Here is a 24,068-nt window from a genome sequence, read left to right on the forward strand (position 1 = left end):
AGGTATTTGGAGACAAACAGGTCAGTCAAAAAGGTCAAAAACCACCACAAAACCACCTTTCTGCCTCATTTCTTGCTTGGGCGCTACGCATTTAAAAGTATTGGGAGATTGAGTTTTTGACAAGGAAAATGAGATCCAATTTGAAAACTGAAGACATGTATAGAAAGTAGACTTGAAGGGCTTTCAAACAAGCCATCTTGGAGCAAATTTGGACACTAGGAAGGCACCCAAAGGAAGTCCTAAGCTTGGAGGGCATGTTTCACACAGAAAGGGCGTGTTTGACAAAGAGATGATGCGTTTGATAGTATTCTCCAATTTTTTGAGTTTCTCCCCTGTTTTTATTTTCACCTGGGAAAATGATGATTTTACCTATATAATTATCAAATTGGATGTAATTATCATGTTTTTACTATTACCTAGGATAAATTCATTAGGTAAATCAAGAAGATGAGGTGTAATGAATCAGTTCACTTAAGATAGGAATGAGTCACTTGGACCATCCTACAATTTAGCTATCAGTTCAGATTTTTGTGTAATATCTTCCTCACCTCATGGATTCGACCCTTGAGGATGAGGGGAAGTGGTTTTCATGTCTATTTAGTCCCTTTCTTCACCATAGACAAGGGTTGGACTCAGTTGGATGTTTTGCTATTGATCAGAGACACTAGTGTAATTAGTATTTGGCAGAATTTAATGAATGAGTTGCAGCTATTTTGATGGAATACCTGTGGTATGGAATTTTGACATAGTTTCTTCTTATGTTGCATATGTTTGAATGTTTTGTACTCCCATATTTCATTTCACTTCTATGATATGTTGATTTTCAAGTTGATGAGTAGAATACATCTTGTATGCTCTGTTTTAGGGAAATCTTCATAGTTTGTCAATTTTCTTTAGTTTAGAAAGAATACTTGCTTGTCTTGCTTTTTCTAGCACCTCACTAGCCTTATCCATCTCACTTCATAACCTTAAAATGTTTTGAGTGCCTACCTCCCTTGATCCATCAGATGTCTGCAATCATACCCTTATTTGCCCTGACCTAGTCTCTTTGACCTAATCCTCTTCCAACAACCCCACCAAATCAAGTCAAATAACCTTTGCACATCATACCTAGCCTAAAAGCCTAATCCATCCATCCCTCTTAGCTGTGATCCTTTGGAGAGAGCCCTCTCCGGCTTGGTAGGGCTAGCTACCAAGTCAAAAGATTGGTCTGTGGTTACCTTGGCTGGACTCTTCCTCAGCCTTGGAGATCTGGAGGAGTGATAGCAGGAGTGCTAGTCCAAATTGTTGTAGTTTTTTGGAATATCTGAGTGGTTTGAATCTATATATTCATTGTTTTGAATCATTTTCCTTTTGTTTGTCTAAATGTTTTCCTCTATATATTAGGGACTCTTACAAATATTCTTCATAGATTCTTGACAACCCATCTCCTGATGAATCATTTCTTTCTTCTCTAACTTTTACAAGTTTTTCTTTCAATTCTTTGATATTATTAATTTTTTTCTTTAGTGGATTCTATTTTTCTTTTGTTTGTAATTTTAGGAATCTTTCTTTGTATTTATTGAAACCAACCTAGATCTATCTTAAATCCATATCTACCAAGCATCAAGAGGGATCAAATATTTTTGCACTCTAAAGAAGGTTCACATCTCAAGGGATTTGATCGCCCTCAACGCTCGGTAGATCCCAAGTTAAGATGGATCTAGGATGGTTTATATAAATAAATAAGATTGTTAGTTTTTATTTTTACAATAAATACATAAACACATTAGAAAAATATAACCAAGTTAAATGTTATTTATTTCATCTTTATAATTTATTACTAGACCATTGATCATATACACTATTTTTCACTTGCCACATGATTATCTAGCATCATAAACCTAATTTTCCACATGTATATGCTCTATACCTGTATAAACATTACAATGTGTCCATGTATTTTATGTGCAACTCTTGCTAGTGGTAATCATGTCACTTCACTCGAGGCTTGGATTGCTTAAGGCTCAAATAAATTATATACTTTAAATCTAAAAGTAATCTCTCTCTCTCTTCCCTCCTCTATCTCCCTTTCTGTCCCACCACCCTCTATCTTCCTACCCATCTCTCTCTCTCTCCTCCTCCCTTGTCACTCACTCTCTCTCCACACCTTTATCTCTCTATATATTTGTTCTTCCCTCCCTCTCTCTCACCCTTCAACTCCATCTCTCTCTCTCCCTCCCTCTCTCCTCTCTCTAGAATATCTACGAAATATTTTTAGTAGTCATGAGGATAGAGGGTTTAAGTATATCTAAAAAATAACTATATCCTTTTTTCTTGTATATTTAATTAAAAAATATTATAAAATTAAATTATTACGTTTGTGAAATGAGTTATGGTTTTTATGCATATGGTATTGATGATATTGATAGTAAAGTGGGAGTGAATGTCCATGGTTAAAAATATTGATATTTTTTAAGTATTAAGTTTTTATGTGCTTATTAATTAAATTTAAATAAGGTTAGGAAATCATTATTTTAATTTATATTGATTTTACATTTTATATTTTACATGATGTTTTATATTATACATTATACATTTTAACTTTTACATTACATTTTACATGTATATATATTTTAATTTGAATATGAAGCCAACACTTATTTTTGTTTTTTTTTTCCACTATATATTTTTCCTGATATTTAATACATGTTCACAAACTTACTTACATTATATTACTTACTTGCATTACGCGCATCTCCCCTAAACTGGGTTGTAGAGAGCCTCTCAATGCAATCATATATATCTTGATGGCTTCCTTCATGTTCTACATATAAGTGAACATGAACATACCTACTAGTTGAAGCATTATAAGGTAGTTGCTCGATGGATTGCACTATTCTTACAAAATCCATTAGTCCTAGTTGTTCATCTCTTTCCTAAGTTCGTAGGTTTTCTCTTATTACATACTTCCATGTAGGAATTTCTTCCAATAGTTCTTCAATTTCTCTGATTTTTTTTCAGGTCGTGTTGTTGTATTCTAGATAAAAGAGGTCATATAGAGCTTGGGATGAGTAGCCATTCTCACCATCCCAATTTATTCCATTAGGGTTACTAAATTCGCTAGTTCCAGAATCAATATTATATGGATCATCATTAAATAATTCAACAAGATCAAGGAAAATGATATTTCCTTTAGGCCTTTCTATGGGGGAACAAAATTTTAAATCCCACCACTCAACGTCTAAGCCTTCTATAAATAAATCAGACAACTATGGCTTGGATTTTTTCTTTGGACATTGGTGTGCCCAATGTCCATGCTTATGGTAGTTATAACTAACTAATTTTTTTTAAGCCTTTTGGTTCCTCTTTAGGAAAGGAACTTTTTTGAGATGTTTCATGTGCTTTTTTTCTTTTCAGTCGAGCCTGATCATGATTAAACCTAGAAGGAATTTTTTTTTGTCTTTCCTTTACTCTTGCAATGGGAAATATTTTTACTAGTTTGGTGGACATGATTATGTGCACCACAACCACATTCTCACATATTTCCCACATTATCGCTAAGTTGCAAAGCCTTTGTGCAATGAAGAAATATGCTAGATGTTCATAATCTTTCACATGACCCATTCCATGAAATTGAGTATATAAAGTTTGGATCATTGCTTCATTAACTTTTTGATAATTTAATATTTAATATTTTGTTGTCTTTGGAATCCATATTCACCATTCCATTGCTCACCCAATAAATCCATTAGTTGTGTTTCCATATATCTTGGTGTAAGTGAAACATCTTTAACTTTCCTTACAATTACCCAATTTATTATGATTTTAAGTGCAAATATGAATTCATCAATTGATTGGAAACCTACATTAATTATTGGATGGCTAGACATAACATTAGCTACTTTGCTCCATTTATGCCTAAATATGTAAAGATTCAATTGTGGGAAGAAGAGGCATTTGGAGTGTTGCAAGACATTGGGATATCTCTAGCTCACGTTTTGTAGCCATCATTTGGAGACACTTTTATTTTTCATTAGTCTATAAAATATGTAACCACCTTTTCATATTGCGAACTCATGTGCATCATCTTCGACCTAAAATAGTCATGGAATTTGTCAGAGACTAGGGGGTTTCTCTTAGGGTTTTTGAGACTTTTTTTAATTTTTCCAATCTAGTAAGTAATGCATCTAATAAATCTAGCTATGTATTAAATTTATCCATGGATGTCCTTAAATTCGTGGTGTGGGTTAAGATATGTGATAGAATATGATTTTTATCAATCAATTATTTTATTTCTTTCTTTTGTGATATTTTTGTTTCCTTGATCTTCAACAAATCTCTATGCAAGTAATAAATGTTTTGATTACTAATTACATCTTTCTGATTTGAGTAATTCATGAGCTTGAACTCATCCAAAACTATATGTGATATTATAAAAGATCTTACTGGTTCATATTCTCTTTTAATCTTCAGGTCATCTGAAAAACTATATAAAAGGAAATGCAGGTAGATTCTTTCTAGGGAGGTATGATTCTTCTCCTCCTAGAAACCTTTTTATGTTTCCTAATCCTTATTTGGGGAGAGAGAGCATGCATCACTGGATAGGAGAAAGGGATGTTTTCATAGTTTTTCCACCTTGAATATTCTTGATTTTTTCTTGACAAGTAAGGCATCCTAAGTGCCTAGGTATATTTTTTTTGTTGTTGTAGGATGTGCATGTATGGGTCATCTCTTTTGCAAAGGGACATAGTTATGAAAGCCTTAGAGAATGAGATCTATTTAGTGTAGAAAAATGGATTGAATCTTTGGTTTATTCACATGGGTAAGAATTTGGGTTTTTACATGAGAGTATTTATCTTCCCATGCTAGAGGATATGAACTGTCTAGCCAGTTAAACATGAGAGGTTGAGCTTTTTTAAAACCTTTTTTTTCCCACCATGTTGTGTAGGTGCGAGGGGTTCTAGTGAATATACTTTCTCAATGGTGGGGATGTATTATTTTCCAAATATAATAGCCACCACTAATTTGAACTCAATAATATAGGATTTTATAGACATGTCAAACCCAATAGGAAATATATTTTCTTTAGCAAATCATAATCTCTCTCTCTCTCTCTCTCTCTCTCACACACACACACACACACACACACACACACACACACACACACACACACACACACACACACATACACACATGGACCATCATGAAGGGGAGTAGAGAAACCTCCTATTAACACATCAAAAAATTATTATGACAGGTACCGATAACACAAACACAGAGAAGAGATTGGGAGGTATGGATGAACTAAGGGACCTAAACCAAACTTTATAGCTCTTATATGTGCATAGAGGAATCCTTATTCTATAACCTAGTTAATGATGTATTAGTCAAGGAGACGAATATTTACAAGGTCATCTAATGAAGAGAAAGGAATATCTAGACAATAGTTCCTATGAAAGAATGAGATAGGTAATTCCACCATTTCAACTTGTAAATGTATTTTGAAGGAATAGGGGGAAGTTTCCAGTGCTTAGTTGAATTTGCTTCATTGATAGAGCTTAAGATTATGTCAGAAATAGTTGTAGATAATGAGGATGCTCATCATATTCTTATAGATGTCTTTAGAATACCATCCTAGTTAATTTCTAAAAGATTTACCTGATCCATAATAGATCCATGCTGATAAAAGGTACAAGGTTTAAGAAGACTAATAGGATCAAATATCATATTAGAGAATATCTAAAATTCATAACATGCTTATCCTTCACCTTTAAGAAGACTAATAGGATCAAAGATCATATTAGAGAATATCTAAAGTTCGTAACATGCCTATCCTTCACTTCAAAAAACAATCGACACAACTCATGTCCCACTATCATATGTTTCTTTAATTTTACCACCAAATGAAATTACAGGAATGGATAACCAAGTATATATTAAACACTTTTGAACAATGCATATCATATTGAGTGGATTCATTTCTTAAGAAGTCTCCTTATAAAGTTAGAGAAGCTTGTTGAATACAATAGATTGTGGCTTTGATACAATTTCTATGCAAATTTACCAATCTTCATTCTTCATCTAGACTTACACAGACTCACCAATATAGAATAAGTCTCCAACTAACTCTATTTTGAATCACCTAGATCATTGAATGCGCAAGGTGAGAGCATAAAAGAGACTTTGCTATATCTAAGGCTTGATTATACATATATAAATATGTTATTTCTTTTTTTATCTTCCTTATTGTGATATTCATGAGAAGAGAACATGATCAGAGCTTCACAATTCTAACTATCCAAATGTGTAAGAATGAGAACCACGTTGTTTGTTTATAGCATTTCCTCCAATGTATCCAATTACCATGACTGGAATTTGTAAGTCAGAGTTATGACACATTGGTAATAAGATTCAAAGCATGAGGGGACTATCTCATATTATCTCATCTCTTAACTAATCTTTCCACATATGGGGACCCAAACTAGACATTGACTTTACCTTACAAAGTGAGGTATATTGTCACCCACCGAGCGATGAAAACATGGCTACTATTCTCCACAATGGAGTGTTTTTCCACCCACAAAACATTACTATAATATACGCTTAACATTACTAGAATATGTTTTAACAGTCCGGACTAGATTCCCTTTTGAAAAGAAGTAAACACTGGGTCCATGACGCTTCATATCCAGGTTCCATAGCATTTTCAAATTTGTGAAGTTCTTCCTCAATCCATGACATCTCAAAATTATGAATCTTGAAATTTTAGAAAATCTAATAATGAGAAAACATAATTATCCAAACGCCTATCAGTAATGAATCCGGTCACACACATTGATAGGGGAAAACCATAGTAACACGGGTACCACTCCCATGCATTGGAGAGCACGTACCCCATGCTCTCGTGCTCCTGGGAGCTTTGGAGCTGGTAGGAAACTTTCCAAAATCGTCAGGAGCTTCACTACAGTAGATTTTGATGTTTGGGGTACCTATTTTGAGAATATTTTCACCTTTCGAGTACCCATTTTGAGCAAAGAAGGTACCATTTGTTTACATTCTAAGTGATACATGACATATGAGGGGACTGGACTGCATGGGCTCTGTAAAGCGATAGAGACGTGGAGATGTAGCAAAGGTTTCAACAAAATATAGATAGTTGCTAGTCATTCCTTGATAGTGTCTGTTGCAAATATTGAAGTTCAACAATTGCAAATAAGTCTCCTTTCTTGAAGTCTCTCTTGAAGCTTTAATGATAAGATTGAACAAATTACAATGATGGTATGATGGTTAGAAAGAGAAAGAGTATCGTGTTATTCAGTTTCATTTTATAAATTTCCAAACTTAAATTTTGAAGTTGAATATAATATAGTGTTGCATGAAATCACATAATAATCAAGTAATAATAGCCTTTTTTCGGTTTCAGAGTTGCACATGTTCCTTTGCTGCCAAGGAATTTCATTGGCAAATTGTTGATGGATTAATATTTTGATTTTTTGTGGCAAGGTTTCAAAGTTCAATCTTTTACATATTTCATTGCAAGATGAAATCTTAAAGATGAAATTTAATTGGCAAATTTTAAATAAACATAAATTAATTATTTAATTTTTATTTTTAATATAGTAAATTATTTTATCTCTCAACTTAAAATTTCCTATAAATTTGGGCAAAGCTTTAGCTTTACCGGATAATTGTTCCCCGTAGCTCAAATACCCGTGCAACATAGAGGAAAACTCAATCAAGCCTATTTGCAGTGACTAACCCCGTCATTTTGCAATTCGATTGAGATGTTGGAGCAATTATAATAAGAAAAACTGGCGTCTCGGATAGGATGAAAGAGTCAACCAACGTTGGAGTCCACACATAAAGGATACATGTAATTTATTATTATTTAATTCCATAAGTTATATGAATCTCCCATCAATGAGTAACAAAGTTCTACCCCCATGAACATTATAAGTCAGTCAGATCACCTTGATGTAGCCTTAAATTGGGATTTTGTCCTATTTTTCTCTAAAGTTCTACCCTCATGAACATTATAAGTCAGTCAAATCACCTTGATGTAGCCTTAAATTGGGATTTTGTCCCATTTTTCTTTAAACCGTGACGCTATGAGTTCTCCAGGGTCAGTGTAGGTAAAGATTTGATACAGCTTATCATGAATACTATCGTGTATTCACTCATTTTTGTGACCGTGCTGTACGTTGAAAGGAATACCATGTTGAAGCTTTCTATTATGGTCGTCGAATCCGGCCAATCAGAAAGCTTGCACGAGGATCTTACGGTATGGTTTATGCGTTCACACACATTTTATCCTCTTTGGCATTTGGCGAGTTAAAAAGAAAAGAAGATGAGATTTCTAAACAATATGACGCTGAGATTGCAAGCCTAACATTTTCCACTAATTAAAAGATTGCAATAACTCTAAAATGAAACATAAGAATGGATGAGATTTAGGTTTTGGTAAGATCAGATTGGAGATTTTAGACTTCAGCCAAAATAATTACCGCTAGATATATTTCATCACAGAAGAGGGCGAGGACAACGCTTAGCGCATGTCCATTTGGCTTGCTTTATTTAAATTACAAAATACATAAGGCAGGCTACTCTTAAATTGCAGTGGTCACACAATATTTACTGCGAAAGGAGTGCGAACATTATGTTTTCCATCGCTCCAAGTGAGGGTACCGAAAGCATATCCTTTAGTGGCAACATTCGATGGTGCAAAAACTACATTGAAAGATAGTTTAGTGGAAGCCCGGGAGAATTGAAGAGTTTGTGGAGAGACCTTCACATTCAAACCGGGAGGTGCACCGATGGTAACCTTGTAAGTGGGTGCGAGATCAGGACTGATGTTTGTGACGCTTCTGCTTATGGTTGTGCTCCCATTCACAACATTTAACTTGGAAATGGCTATGCTTGGATAGTTCATGTTACTGATCAAATCCACCTTTGCCCCAGTTGGGCATTTATAGCTTTCGTTCCCTGCGATGAGCTTTATCTGCGAAGAATCAAGACCGTAATTACACAAGAAGTGGAAGTAATCTTCGGTTGATGTTTCGTATACAAGTCCTGGTTGCAGAGCTCCCATTGGATTCACTACTCCGCTTCCAAAATCAAAAGGTGTCCCAGGCATATCTGTATCAGTAGTCAACGAATTGCCCATATTGTTCATTGAAACAGCTGCCACAAAGATTGGAGTATGGATGTTAGAAACTCTAGCAGCTTTCAAATTGTAAAAAAAACTTTGTTTCAACACATATTTCCATAATTGAGACCTAGAGTTAGCGCTGAAAATAAGTAGTTATAATTGAGACTTAGAGTTAGCGCTGAAAATAAGTAGTTTGTTAATGGTTTTAAATGAGCCAGGTTGTATATGTTTATTAAATAAATAATTTGTTAATAAGTTTTAAATGAACCAAGTTGTATATATACTTATTTTTAGATTTTAACACGCAGATTATCTGACTATAAACCTATACAACTCTACTAATTTAATGCGCATTGGCAAGCCGCATATTTTTAAAGTTAGCGTCTCTAAAATCATAGATACGTGGTATTTTCAGAATGAAAACAAAGTCTCCAGATGTTGGTCGGTCTGGTATTTACATTTTCAATTTCAAGAACAAAATGTGATAAAGTACCTGTAGTCATCAGGGCTGATCTGACAGCAGAGGCGCTCCAAGCAATATATCTAGATTTCACAAATGCAGCGGTTCCACTTACATGAGGAGTCGCCATGGATGTTCCAGATATAATGTTAAACTGGGAAGGCTTCATCCCAGGAGGAACTGTGTCGGAAGATTCCTCGGTGGGAATCCATGCAGCAAGTATGTTCACACCTGGTGCGCTTATGTCCGGCTGCACGTTAAAAAGCCCATGTGGTGATCATCTTCACATAAAAAAATATATCGGAACGGGATAGTCAACTTTTTATGCCATTTATATTTTAGGAATTTTAATGGTCTATTCTTTAATAATAAAGCAAATATATATTTTAAAAATATTGATTACTTAAGTTTCCAGTAAATTAAGTTCTAAAGAATTATATTTCCGCGTACCCTTTGCATATAAAGGAATAAAATAAAATAAAAGTTTAGTTCTAATTTTTTTTCTCCTTATGGGATTAAAAATTATTTCTACGCAGCCTTTGCAGATAAAAAATAAATTAAGATCCGGTTCTGGGATTAGAAAAAGATAAAATAGAACTAAAAAATTAGGGTTAAAATGGGAAAGAAATTATTATTATAAAAATGTAAAATTAAAGAAAGTTTACTGGACGGAAGATGATTAGATTTAATAGTAATGATAGTGGATTTATTAAAATTAATTAATTAACTATTTAATTTATAGGAATGTGGTTATAAATTAAATAATGATAAATATTTAAAGATTTATAATAGAATATATTTTATGTTATCAAAATTTAAAATGTCATTAAAATTGACTAAATTATAATATTATTTTAAATTATTATTATTATCATTATAAAAAAATTAATAAGTGATAAATAATGATAAACATCTAAATACTTATTTCATCTCTTAGTACAAGGTAAAATCAATCTAATGAGATTTGATCTTTGACCTCTTTACTAAGGAGGCATATCCTCAACTTGTTGTGCTAGTGAGACTTAACTTAACTCATGATATATTTACCAAAACTAAAAAAGTCATAAAAATTTATTAAATTATAATTTTATTTTAAATTATTATTATTATTAAAACAGATAATATATAAGTTAAATATAAATGTAACAACATTTTTAACTATAGAGATTCATTCCAATTTACTATGGAGATTTTTCACTTTTAAATTGGTTTTGTTACAAAGCCATAGACCAATACCATGGCTTACTAATACTACTTAATATTATATGTAAAAACTTTTAAATTCGTTGTATTGCAATGTCATAGACTAATACTATGGCTTAGTAATACTACCTAATATTATATGTCAAAATATTTAAATTGACTTTGTTCGATTGTCATAAACCAATTCTATGACTTACTAATACTACCTAATATTATATGTCAAAAAACATAATTCATATTTATATGATTTATAATTTTCTTTTTATTAATCAATTTAATTATAAAAATAACCATTTTTAAATAAATATGTTTTTTCATTAATCAATCTAATTGAAAAACCTACCAATTTTAATATAAAATTAAACCCTATAATAATGTACTATAGCAATTAAAAGCCAATTTAATTATTAATAATTACATACTAATTAATTAAAATTATGAACACCATGTTACAAAATAAACACCAAAAAGTATTAACTATAACCTATTCAATGAGGTTGAAAAGCTAAATAGACTAGAAGTCGATCAGTGCGTACCTTGAGAACGTTCTGGGTGAGTCGTCCAGGGCCCCTTGAAGAAAAATATGCAACAACGGGAGCTGGCTTGTATTTTGTGACCGCCTGAGTTGGAGTAATTGTAGCGACAGGCATTCTATCATGACAGAACTTGGACAATTATAAAGAGTCACACAGTAATTGGATCTGCCCAAATGTATAATTCATCTATATGATGATGCGACACATCTCGAATATATTAGGCTATATAGCAAGGCTAGGCGATGTGGGTGGACGCACCTGGCAGTTTTTATGTAAGAAGATATGTCCATTGCAGCCGTTTCACTTACTGTGGTCGCTGGAAATGTACCGTAGTTAGTTGCGTCTGATGTTTGTGAATCATCCACAATAATCATCCCTATGCCTCCCGCGTCCTGGACTACTTCTTTCATCAATGGCCTCGATATTTCTGTGCCGTTGCCAAAACAAAGTACGACCTTTCCTTTCGCTTTTCTTGCGTCCAAAGAGTCTAGATCACAATTTCTGCAACAATGATCCCCTCTCCATGACAAATTAAATTATAAAAAAATCCTACATTTAACCTAAAAAATTGTGAACCGTGTGTTATTTTAAAGGATTTGATGATGAATTTCAGCAACGACTAGATTTCCCAATCTCATTAGGAACAAATCCTAAAAATAGAAAAGCAAATTGTTGTGACATTTTTTGCATAATTTACCTCGCAGATGATGCAGAACTGGACTTGGCAGGAATGCTTGCTGCGTACACAAGAGGGTGCACGGCCGAGTGGCTAAGATTCGAGAAGTTGATGCCCTTCCCCTGAGCGCGCACACAATATAAGCATAATAAATTACAGAATGATACATCGCGTAAAAATCCTTCACAATTTGAAACATTAATGGTTTTGACATCATGTTTGTTTAAATTAAGTTATATGAAGCTCTGCTAGTTTTTTCAGCCACATTGAATACTAAATAGTCTTCCATACTTTCAAGATTAAGCTTTCGAATTTATCAATAAGCAGTTGAATTTAAAAAAAAAAAAAATGATAATGTTTGATTTTAGATTTTTGTGATTCATATTTATTTTGATAAGAATTTTTGAATTAATTATATATAAATTACTGATTAACATTAAAATTATTTAACTTTAATAAATTTTTATCTTCAAAATAAACTGAATAAACTATATTAAATGATTCAAAACCTGGACCAGCAACTTATAATGTGATCAATCTAAAAAACACTTTATAAAAAAAACGATTATATCAAACTAGTAAAGTGAAATTTAAACTTATAATACTAATACTATTAAGTTCATTTGACCTTGTTAAGTAGTTCGGTAGTTCTCACCTTAACAATCTTACCATTCCCCAACACAACGTTTGATAGGTAATCCCTGTCGATTGTGGATGCCGCGATTGTAAACATCCATGGGGCAGTATTGACGACCGTATTAGAGTCAGGTCCCTCGTTTCCGGCAGAGGATACAACCAGAATTCCTCTCTGAGTAGCATGAAATGCTCCTATAGCTATCGGATCTTCCACAAAATCATGCTGGATGTAGGACCGAGGTCCAAGTGAAACGGATAAAATATCCACTCCATCTTTAACTGCGTCGTCAAAGCCAGCTAAAATTTGTACACCTGGACACCCATTATCCGGTGAACATACCCTATACATGGCAATTCTTGTAGAACTACTGGCTGGTCCGCCTCTTGCTGTCCCGCTTGCCAGACCATAATAGTTTGCATTGTCCACAATGTTCCCTGCTGCAGTGGACGCTGTATGCGTGCCATGCCCCTGTTCATCTCTTGCACTCCTTGTTTGTGTCCGTATCGATTTCTGTTTAATATTTTTCATCATATCATCGTCCTCCCCGCCTGAGTAATATCTGGCCCCAATTATTTTCCTGTTCACATTATGTGAATTATAAATGTGAACTATAAATCATATGATATGAGAACAGACAGGAAGGGAACGAAGGAGATTTTACATTTATTTTTTTAATGTGGTTTAAGGTTTAGATATGGGTGATTATTATGTTTATAGAATATTTGTATTTAGCAAGTCTATTACCAAATACGAATTCTAATTCTTAAAAAAATCAACTATCTAAAATTCAATATTAAAAAAATTGGAAAGTATATATCTCATAAAATAAGATTTTTTCAAAATTTTAAAAGCTTTTTTCTATTTTTATTTTCTATTTTTATGAACTAATTATTTATATATTAAAACAATTACAAATATTATAGATGTATCTAATATTATATAATTCTATTAAAAAAACCATAAAACAATATATTTTTCTAAAAGAGTAACAACCTCAAATCATAAATTTTAATACAACTCTTAAAAATGAAAAACAACATTATTATAATAACTAAAACAACCTAAATCAATCCTTGTAGATTTAGCTATCCTGTTGAAATGACACTTTCAAAGAGTTGCTTAAGGAGTTGAGGGTTGCACATAAAAGTTGCACATTCTACTCAATCCAAAACAGACATCAGGAGAGAAGCACACCGAAACTTAATTCATAGTTTTCCATTTCATTAAGGGTGGGGAAGCCTGCTAGAGTGTACGTGTACTAAACATACTTGCCAAATTTGAAAAAAAATACTATTATATAAAATTCAAATAAATAAAAGTTTATTAAATTCAATATGGAAAAAAATGGAGATTACAAATATTTATAACAAATATACTTACCAATGTTGAAAAAGAATATCACTATAACAAATATACTTACCAATGTTGAAAAAGAATATCACTATATAAATTCAATAGAAAAAAATTGATATTATATATTTTACAAATATTTATAAATAAGAATTTATTATTTTTTTGGAATTTATTATTTTTACTTACTACAAACTTAATATTTTCTACTATATTTTAATATCAAATTTACTATTTTTCACCATTGCAATTTTTTTAATATGCTGTTTACTATTTACTATATTTTTACTATAAAACTCATGTTTTTTTTATTTTTTAAATATTGAATTTCTTACTAACAAAAATCATTAATAAATTATATCATAATTATTTTCTAAAATTTTAAATATTAAACTTTATATTAACTAAAAACTTTACCAAATTTCGTCACAATTGTTTTTAAAATGCCATTTATAATTTATTATAACATTTTTTTAATATTAAATTTTATATACACAAAGCACTTACCCAATTCGATTTTTTTTTTACCCAATTCGATTTTTTTTTTTAATATTAAATTTTATATACACAAAGCACTTACCTAATTCCAATTTTCAGTCCAACCGGTGTATTTTCGAATTTTTATAGCCAATACTGCCAATTTGGCAACTAAGCTTGAAAAGGATGATTGGCTCAACGATTTCATTCGAATTTTTATGGCCAATACTGCCAATTTGGCAACTAGATGATTGGCTCAACCGACTTCATTCGAATTTTTCTGGCCAATACTGCCAATTTGGCAACTAAGCTTGAAAAGGATGATTGGCTCAACCGATTTTTATGGCCAATAGGGCCGAACTTGGTAACTAAGCTTGAAAGGATGATTGGCTCAACGGGGAGCCTCACCCTGAGAGTATAAAGAGAATTGAATCTATCTTTAATAATAATAGATGTGCTTTAACCATAAAAATTCCACCAACTAAACTAACCATCTATCTTCTTATGGTTTTCATGAGTGTTATTCTTTTTCACGTTATGAGATGAGAATCCAAATAATTAAGAATAACAATCTCAAACAATCAACAGTCACTAACTATACAAATCTAAGAAAAATGCAAAATACAATCTCAAACAATCAACCAGTCACTGAACTATAAAAAATCTAAGAAGAATGCAAAATACAGACACATGTATGAACCACCTGTTGCAATTGGAAGCATTGAAATCATCTCCCTTCACGCACGCTCCCTTCCACCGTTGAGGAATAGGGCCCATACCCTTATCACTGAAGCTGGCTGCTTCCGGCCAAATGCCTGAGGATGGTTCATACATAACATGTATATTACTGTAATTGCATGATCAAGAATCTCCCGACCCCAGTTCACTGAACCAATTGAAATTTTCTCTATAAAACTAAAAGCCAAATATGACATCATACCTGAATCTAGAAGTCCTATGATGATATCAGCACCAGAATTGTCTGGTTTTCTGGAATAAGACATCGGCATGACCAGTTCCTTTTCTAGGTATTCCCATGAGTGTGTCGTATGAAGGTTTAACACTGGATCAGGGAACACTGACAATACTCCTGGTTTCCCTGCTAAATCATTTGAGTTGTCAGAATAGGAGACTGGGTTCTCACTAGTTATGAATAAGTCATGGGGACGTACCCATTAATGTAGTCGCCTGTTCTTTGGATAGTACTGCTGCAAATCCAGTAAAGGCATATGTATAGCTGTAAACGAGTGATTGCTTTGCTTGGTCGGGACTGGAAACGTTCAGAAAAGTTAAATCAATTAACAACAAATATCTGTACAGCTAAATTCTGAAATTTGGATATTTCATTTAATACCTTTGTAGAACAGACGAAAGAACCTCCAGATGACTCGTTACAAGCTCTTCCCTATTATTGTTGAGTGAACTCCCCATGTACACAATATATACCTGCATACAGAGTGGAATACTTATGGTGAAATTAGCATAACTCTGACATAATTACAGAGATTTTACACTTCTGGGCGCGACATGATTCAAATTGGAATGATGCTGGAGACAAAACAGAAGTAATTTGAGGAAATTAGGAATTTAAGAATCAACTATATCTAAACAACAACTCTAGAGAATAAGAACAAACTTTTTTACATAGAAAAAATTACAATCAAAACAAGTAAAATTTATATTTTCAAATATTCGTACCTTTTTATCTTCAGCAATGACAGAACAGAACAGGAGGCTGCATTGAAAAGCAAATGCAAAATAGAACTTAAACCCCATTGATACAATCAATCTGGATAAGAATTGTTTGTCTAGGAGTACTTGTGTGAGAGGATGGAGGGGTAGAGTTTAATAGAACAACAAATCGATCACAGTGAGTGGTGTGCAGTGCATCTGATGATGGCTATTAGCAATTGAGATGACGCAAGAAAATCAGAGTTGGGATCCGACGCAACACCAAGGAAGGCTGGAGACCCTTATCGCATAAACAAAGTCGCCCCTGCGTCAACTAGTGCGGGTATACTTTTGAGAACGCACGAGCTACAAATCATGTCAGGTGGAAAATTATGGATATTATGGACCGTGTGTTTAAATTACAATTAATACAAGTAAGAATTATATTTTCAAATATTTTTTCTTTTTTATTTTCAGTAATGACAGAAAAGAACAGGAAGCTGCATTGAAAAGCAAATGCAAACTAAAACTTAAACCCCATTGAGACAATCAATCTGGATGAGAATTGTTTCATTGTTTCTCTAGAAGTACTTGTGTGAGAGGATGCAGGGGTAGAGTATTAGAAAACAGAATCCACACTCAAAGCTGGTTCTTTTTATTACTAAACATTGCAAGTTATACACAATTTCAATAGTGACACCTCCCCTTAATTATGACTTACGTGTTAACCAGTTTGCTGGTTTAAGTCTCACCGAGAGTTACAACATAATTTGGATTTTTTACAATACACAATTTACCTCTACACTTTCCAAGAGGCTTGGTGAATATGTCAGCCACATTTTCATTTCATTTGTATTACAATATGATAAGTCAATTTCTTTTCATTGCACATTTTTTCTTACAGAATGATATTGTGTGTCAATGTGTTTTGTCCTTGCATGATATATAAGATTGTTTGTCCTTGCATGATATATAAGATTGTTTGCCCATTTATTTTACCGATAGTTAGCAGCGAGTTAAGCCCTGATCGTACGACCGCGATAGTGGGTAGCAAGTTGGCGTGTCATCAATGTCAGTCTGCGGGAGTGGGAGATAGTCTGCGGATTTAGATAGAAATTTAATGATCGTCTCTAAAACCTCTGTAGATTTACCAGCTAAGTTTTGTATAAATATCTGTGTTTTATAATGCAATAAACAACCTCTCTAAAACATCTCTAGATTTACCAGTTAAGTTTTGTATAAATATCTGTGTTTTGTAATGCAATAAACAACCCCTCTAGGTTTACTAGTTAAATTTTGTATAAATATCTATGTTTTGTAATGCAATAAACATGTTCTTGCATAGAATCTTAGTTTTCTGTCCTAGAGTTTAATAGAAAAACAAATCGATCACGGTGAGCGGTGTGCAGTGGATCTGATGATGGCTTATTACAATTGAGATAGACGCAAGAAAATCAGAGTTGGGATCCGACGCAACCCCGAGCAACGCTGGAGACCCTTATCGCAAAAACAAAGTCGCCACTGCGTCAACTAGTGCGGGTATATTTTTGAGAATGCAGGAACTACAAGTCATGTCTCGTGGAAAATCATGGACAGTGGGCCTTTCAATTCAAGTGGTGTCCAACTATTTGGTGGAATCTTTGGGCATTTTCTTCTTGCTATAGTCATTACTCTCGTGGGCTGGCCTAGTGGTCGACATGATGCGCTTACTTTTTGACTATTGATGAAGCGATGGTGGGCGGGATGCTGCATGAGAATCGAATCAGAGCAAACCCAGAAGTGGAAGGGAGATTATGTTTCCAGAAGCACTGTATATAAACAAGAAAATAAGATGCAATGATACAATCCTTATTTACTGGAAAATGAACCTGGTTTTTTTCGTTTAAAAAATATGAATGGCAGACAGAATGGTCGAGATTCGGATCTTGAATTGAAATGAGATTCAGCTTCTAGAAATGCTTATGATAACCATAAAATGAGATTCAGAATATTTTAGTATGTGATTCACTCCTATTTTAATATACTTCGTCCCTTTTAATTAAAAATCAGGAGTATCATCCTTTTTAATTTAATATAAAATGTACTCAGTTCCGTTTAAAAAATACATGAATATCTTCAATTTTTATATAAATAAATAAAAAAAACAAAGAAAACAAAAAAAACTTTTAAATTCCTTAGAAAACTTTTCCAATTGTTTATTTTGACAACGGCCCAGAGCACTTCGTAGATGAACTCAGAGCACTTCGGATATTCCCGAAAACATGCATCTAAAATTGAATGATTGAAAATGACTGGGCTTACGGACTTCAAGGACCAAAAAAATGCAATTTTAATCGGAAGGGTATATCTTATTTCTAAAAGTAATAATAGTTTAATTAGTTTATGTTTCTGATATATATATATATATATATATATATATATATATATATATATATATATATATATATATATATATATATATATATATATATGAGTTTAATTGTTTTATGTTTCTGAGGATTTTAGGTATATATATTAAATTTGTGAGTATATTTTAAATTAGGTAAAATTTATTGGAATCATAAGTCTGTTTGAGTGTAATTGGAGCATTTTGTAATTTTTAAAAATATTAAATTCATTTATTTATTTAGAAATAGATTTTAAATAACAAAAATATAAAATTTGACTTAAAATTATTTCACCAAAATCTTTAAAATATAGAATAATTTAAAAATGTATTTATTAAATTATAATATTTATTAAGTTATAAGACAAACTATTAAGAGAAAGATAATAAGATTTATGATTTGATGTATACTACATGTATGTATAGGAGTTATTACCTAAATCATCATAAGTTTCACAATTCATCATGGTTGGAAAAGATTAAAATTACAAGATTTATGTTCTTAGAGAAGTTATTTAAATACAAAATGTTGTTATAATAATTACTAACATAATTACATTAATAAATGTGATTGATATAGGCATATTAGTATTAATTAATATTAATATTAATTAAAATAAATATTAATACTAATTGGACTCCTGGAAAGGATACCCTTGAGAGAGGAAGCTGGGGAGATCTCTGCGACGGCAATGGCTTCGCTTCGTTTTTCCTGCGTCTGCCAAACTTTTGGTGGTTCCTTAAACCTAAAGCCTGAATCCGCACGACTATCGCTGGCTTTCGTTGCGCCGTCGAGAGTAGGGGTTTCTTATTCTTTGCTGAAGTTGGGGTTTCTAAGAAGATCGGAGGTGGAAACCCGGCCGGCTCTGCTGCATGCCGTGGTTCCTCAGTCGGAGCTTTTAGCTGGTAAATCACCGATCGGCTTAAATGGGTCGGCTTTGCCTTTGAGACGCTCGCGGATCGTGCCCTCGACAGTTTGCTATGCGGCAGCAACTGATGAAGACGAAATCGTCGTCCCTTTGGGGATAGAGAAGCCGCCGCAGAATTTTGCAGACAAATATCCTGCGCTGATTACTGGTTTTTTCCTTTTTATGTGGGTTTCTGGAACAGAGATCGGCGCCGCTATAGCACTACAAACCAGAGAATGGGGCTATAATGGAACAGCACGAAGCCCCAACAGGAAATCGATAGCTGGGTTAGTGGAATCTGAGTTGATAATTTGGCTTCGACCCGAACCAGAGAGTGAATACACCGCGGAAGATCGATCCCCATTCAGATCAAGGGTACGCTCTTTCCTCCTGAAACGGGGCGATTTTTATGGTGTGGTACACAGATCTACCGTAAGGCTAGACCCTGGTTCTTATCAACCAGCCGTCCACAAATGTAAAGACAAGAGAGCGGCTATCTCGCCGGAAGGGGACGCGCGTGATTGGTCATGGGACGCGCGGCCTGCACACCAACAGCCTCCTTTTGGCCATGGATCGCAGCATGCAGCATAGATTTCGGGGCATGCAACTGCCAAGATACCCCTCTGGCCTGAACTAAAGGAAAAATGTGCTGAAGAAGAACAAAACGGCAAGCAGAATGTAGGTAAAAACCTCAAATACACCACTAACCAAATGGATTTGATGCCCAATAAACAAATCAGTCTACACCAAACCCAGATCTGGATGCCTGATAACAAAAAACCTCCTCTCAGCTCTGGATCACAGCCTCAGACCATAGAACGGAGCTGGCAACAAAGAGATGCGATGATTGTGCCGGATCAGCAAAACATCCCAACATTGGAGCCTGAAGCACCTGCATCGGATCTGCTCGAAGGAAGAAAAAGTACTCTCTTTATCAGATCCATGGGAGGGAACACAATATGCATCAAGATAGGGAAATGGGAGGCGACAAAAACACTCAAACAGAGGATACAAGAAAGGACTGGAATCCCACCATGCAAACAACTCCTGCTCTACATAGGGAAAGTACTGCAGGAGGAGCACAAGCTAAAAGAATATGGTATAGGCAATGACTCAACCATCTATCTTAGCACAAGACTCCGCGGAGGCTATTCCGGCACAAGCTCAAAAGGACCTGCTTCCTTCAAAGATGCAGTAAAAGGGAAGATGGAACCTCAAGCGAAAATAGAACAGCAAGCTACAACCCCAGGGGCCTACATTGTTGAGCAGACAACACAGAACCTTGCATTAACAATCGCCATACCTGAGGTAAATGAAATACATGCTGATTATTTAACTAAAGCAGTGATATGCAAGTTTAATGGTTTTTGGCCCAAACCGGAAGCCCTTCGTCAATGGATTTACTCCATATGGACAGAAAACTGTGATATCCATCTATGTTCAAAGGGATTCTTTATTGTCAAATTGGACACCATAAAGGACAAGGAATATGCATTAAACAGGGGACCATGGTTCTCGGGTAATGCTAGCCTTTTATGACATCTTGGTTCCCGGATTTCGACCCAAACAGCATGGTGGTTTCCAAAATACCAGTGTGGATAAAATTATATAACTTACCTCTACACTTTTGGCACTACAAAGTATTGGAAGGAATCAGCAACACCATGGGGAAATTCCTAAAAGTAGACAATGAGCGCCTATCCAAGGATATCTATACTTTTTCCAGGATCTGTGTGGAAGTTGATCTGAGTCAAGGTTTACCAAATCACATTCTCTTACTCCATAATGAAAAGCAATGGTCACAGCCACTTGATTATAAAAACATTCCCTTCCGCTGTCACATATGCCGACAAACTGGTCATCTTTAGAGTGCATGCCCACAAAACAAAAAAGATAGGAAAAGAAGACAGCCACCAAAGCCGAAAGGATGGCAGTTTTCAGCCACATGGGTAGAAGATATAGAAGAGGAAAAAAACACAGAAACCACCAGTATACTTCAAGAAGTAGAAGATGGAAGAAATAATCCATAAATAATCAAAGAAAGCATTTCACACAACTTATAGAATGATGAAAACCTGATTGAATATGCAATAGATCCAAAGATAAGCAACCCATAGCAGCAATGTGAGAAACACACCCCAGGGCAAGAAATTGGAGGCAGCAAGCGAGCATACTCTACAGAAAGCTCAGATTATGAAAAATAACTCTTGGCTGCCACAAACGAAGCACAAATGACTATTGTAACAGCCATGCCCAATAATGAAGGCTGGCGGAAAGTGGAAAAAAAGAAAGGTAGGAAAGCGTAGATAGACAATTCATTATTATTAGATCCTGTTTATAGCGGGACAAGTTTTGATACGGCATATGCTATTACAGCATCTACAACATGTAATTTTACTCAATATGAATAAAATTATGATTTTTCCAATGGAAAATATATATATATATATATATATATATATATATATATATATATATATATATATATATATATATATATATATATATATATATATATATATATATATATACTAATTGCTATATTTTGATACAGCATATGCTATTACAGCATCTACAACATGTAATTTTACTCAATATGAATAAAATCATGATTTTTCCAATGGAAATATATATATATATATATATATATATATATATATATATATATATATATATATATATTAATACTAATTGCTATATAATATATACAACCAAATATTATAAACTTTAATATTAAACTTTAGTTATAAACCTAATACTAGAAACCCTAATATTAAACCCAATAGTATAAACCTTAATATTAAACACAATGTTATAAACTTAATATGATAAACCCTAATATTAAACCCGATATTATAAACACAATATTAAACACTAATAGTATGAACCTTAATTTTAAACCCAATATTGTAGACCCTATAATATTATAAACCCAATATTATGAACCAAATATGATAAACCCTAATGATAAACACAATTTTATAAATGCTCATATTAAACATTAATATTAAACTCAATATTATAATTCCAATATTAAATCCTAATATTATGAACCCAATAATATAAACCACAATATTATAAACCCTAAAATATTAAACTCAATCTTATATTATTAGAGAGGTTATTGGAATATAGAGAAATGTTATAATAATTATTAGCATAAAGTAGAAGTATTCTAAGATTATGGAGTTGAAGGTATTATTAATATAATAATAATAATTATTAGCATAAAGTATAACTATTCAAAGATTATGCAATTTGGGGGTATTATTAGTGTTTGCTTTCAACACTCCAGGGACTCTAGTCACTACTAGGTATTATTAGTCCCTGTTTTCAGCACTTCAGTGCCTCTAGTGATTGCTAGAGCATTGACTGGTAATTAAACCTTTCTTTGACCAAACATTTCGCCTTCTTTCAAAATTTTAACCAAATTTTCTAGTGGCTGCACCAAAATTTTAACCAAAGTTTTCAAATCGCCCTCTTTTTCGAAACTTTCCTTGTCCCTAGGCAACGTTAGATATGCAAAGCAATTTTATCCAAAGTGTAAAGAAACGTTAGATATGCAAGGTCTTTTTATCCAAAGTCTAATAAGAAGATACAAGAAGATCCTTAACTTTGTTTATGTCTTGTTTATTAATTCATAGAAACAAAAACTTTAACCAAAGTTCATGTCTTATCTATTAATTCAAATAATAATTCATATAAAAGCCAGGAAACTTTAACCAAAGTTGCATGTTAGATCGTGTCCAATGGGGAGAGAAACTTCTGCATGTTCTCCTTCTGCCATGTTCATGGTGGCTCTTTGAGTTGTCATCTTCCATGGACACTATCATTTGTCATTTTCCTTCAAACCACCTCTCCACCTTTCCACTACTTCACCCTTTCCTCACGACCTCATCCTTGGTTAATAGTTATCCACCATAACATAACACATTGTTGTATTTGGCTCTGAGAACCACCAACAAAGGAGAACCAAAGGAGAACCACTAGGAAAGGAGAGGTCTCTAACGACTCTTCATCTACATCACATGCATCACGTGGCTTTTCATTTCCATCACTGGACCACAGAACGAAGATCACAAGTAAATCATTATAATATTCTTATTGGTAAAATTTTGTTTTCAATTATGAACTAATTGTGTTCTATGAATTAGAAATATCAGTTAACTGAATTCATGAGTATGTGTAAGGTCAAGCTTCTACCCCTATCCTCTCATATAACATCTCAAAAAATACCTACCTCTCCATCTCAGTTAGCATGCATGTTCGAAGCAGCTAGCTTAGGTATATGATTGCTATAATGAATTTCTCATGCCCGTCTAATCATCTATGCATGAGCTAGTTCAACATTGGAATCATGGGTTCATGAACGAACGACTTCGCAGGTAATTGTTGTCTATTACAGTTCAAAACCATGAGCTAACATGAAGATAATGGATTTCATTTAAAACCACGAGTAAACTGGTAGATAAGGATTCCATTTAAAAATGACCATATTTTGTTAAAACCAAAGACATGAAACAAGGATGATATATATACAATTTATAGAAAGAGAAAAAACAAAACAAGAAAAAAAAATCATCATATCTGAGGTTGTTGCTGCTTGAGAAATTTAACCTTCTTTAACATGCACA

At 33.5% G+C, this 24,068-nt stretch overlaps 1 protein-coding gene across 1 annotated transcript; it reads right to left on the reverse strand.

The window, feature by feature from the left end:
* Window positions 1-8,465: 8,465 nt before the first annotated feature.
* Window positions 8,466-16,412, reverse strand: LOC149204739 (CO(2)-response secreted protease-like). The gene is made up of 11 exons (XM_089393359.1): window positions 16,168-16,412; window positions 15,824-15,915; window positions 15,642-15,739; window positions 15,410-15,568; window positions 15,173-15,284; window positions 12,661-13,219; window positions 12,027-12,127; window positions 11,588-11,830; window positions 11,330-11,444; window positions 9,624-9,840; window positions 8,466-9,162 (listed from the first exon to the last, which is right to left on the reverse strand). The coding sequence occupies exons 1-11, from the start codon at window positions 16,243-16,245 to the stop codon at window positions 8,603-8,605; spliced, it is 2,334 nt and encodes a 777-aa protein (XP_089249485.1). The 5' UTR covers window positions 16,246-16,412; the 3' UTR covers window positions 8,466-8,602.
* Between the last annotated feature and the right edge of the window lie 7,656 nt (window positions 16,413-24,068).

Source organism: Pinus tabuliformis, chromosome 1_2 (genome assembly GCF_031772625.1).
Source record: "Pinus tabuliformis cultivar Carrire ecotype Pingquan chromosome 1_2, CPIR1, whole genome shotgun sequence".
Taxonomy (NCBI): domain Eukaryota; kingdom Viridiplantae; phylum Streptophyta; class Pinopsida; order Pinales; family Pinaceae; genus Pinus; species Pinus tabuliformis.

Excerpts from the sequence above, each read along its gene's own strand:
- LOC149204739 (XM_089393359.1), bottom strand. The coding sequence starts at position 16,245 with ATGGGGTTTAAGTTCTATTTTGCATTTGCTTTTCAATGCAGCCTCCTG. Across the intron at positions 15,740-15,823 it reads CTTTCGTCTGTTCTACAAAG|TCCCGACCAAGCAAAGCAAT; the intron begins GTATTAAATGAA and ends GAACGTTTCCAG. Across the intron at positions 12,128-12,660 it reads GGAATGGTAAGATTGTTAAG|GGGAAGGGCATCAACTTCTC; the intron begins GTGAGAACTACC and ends GTGCGCGCTCAG.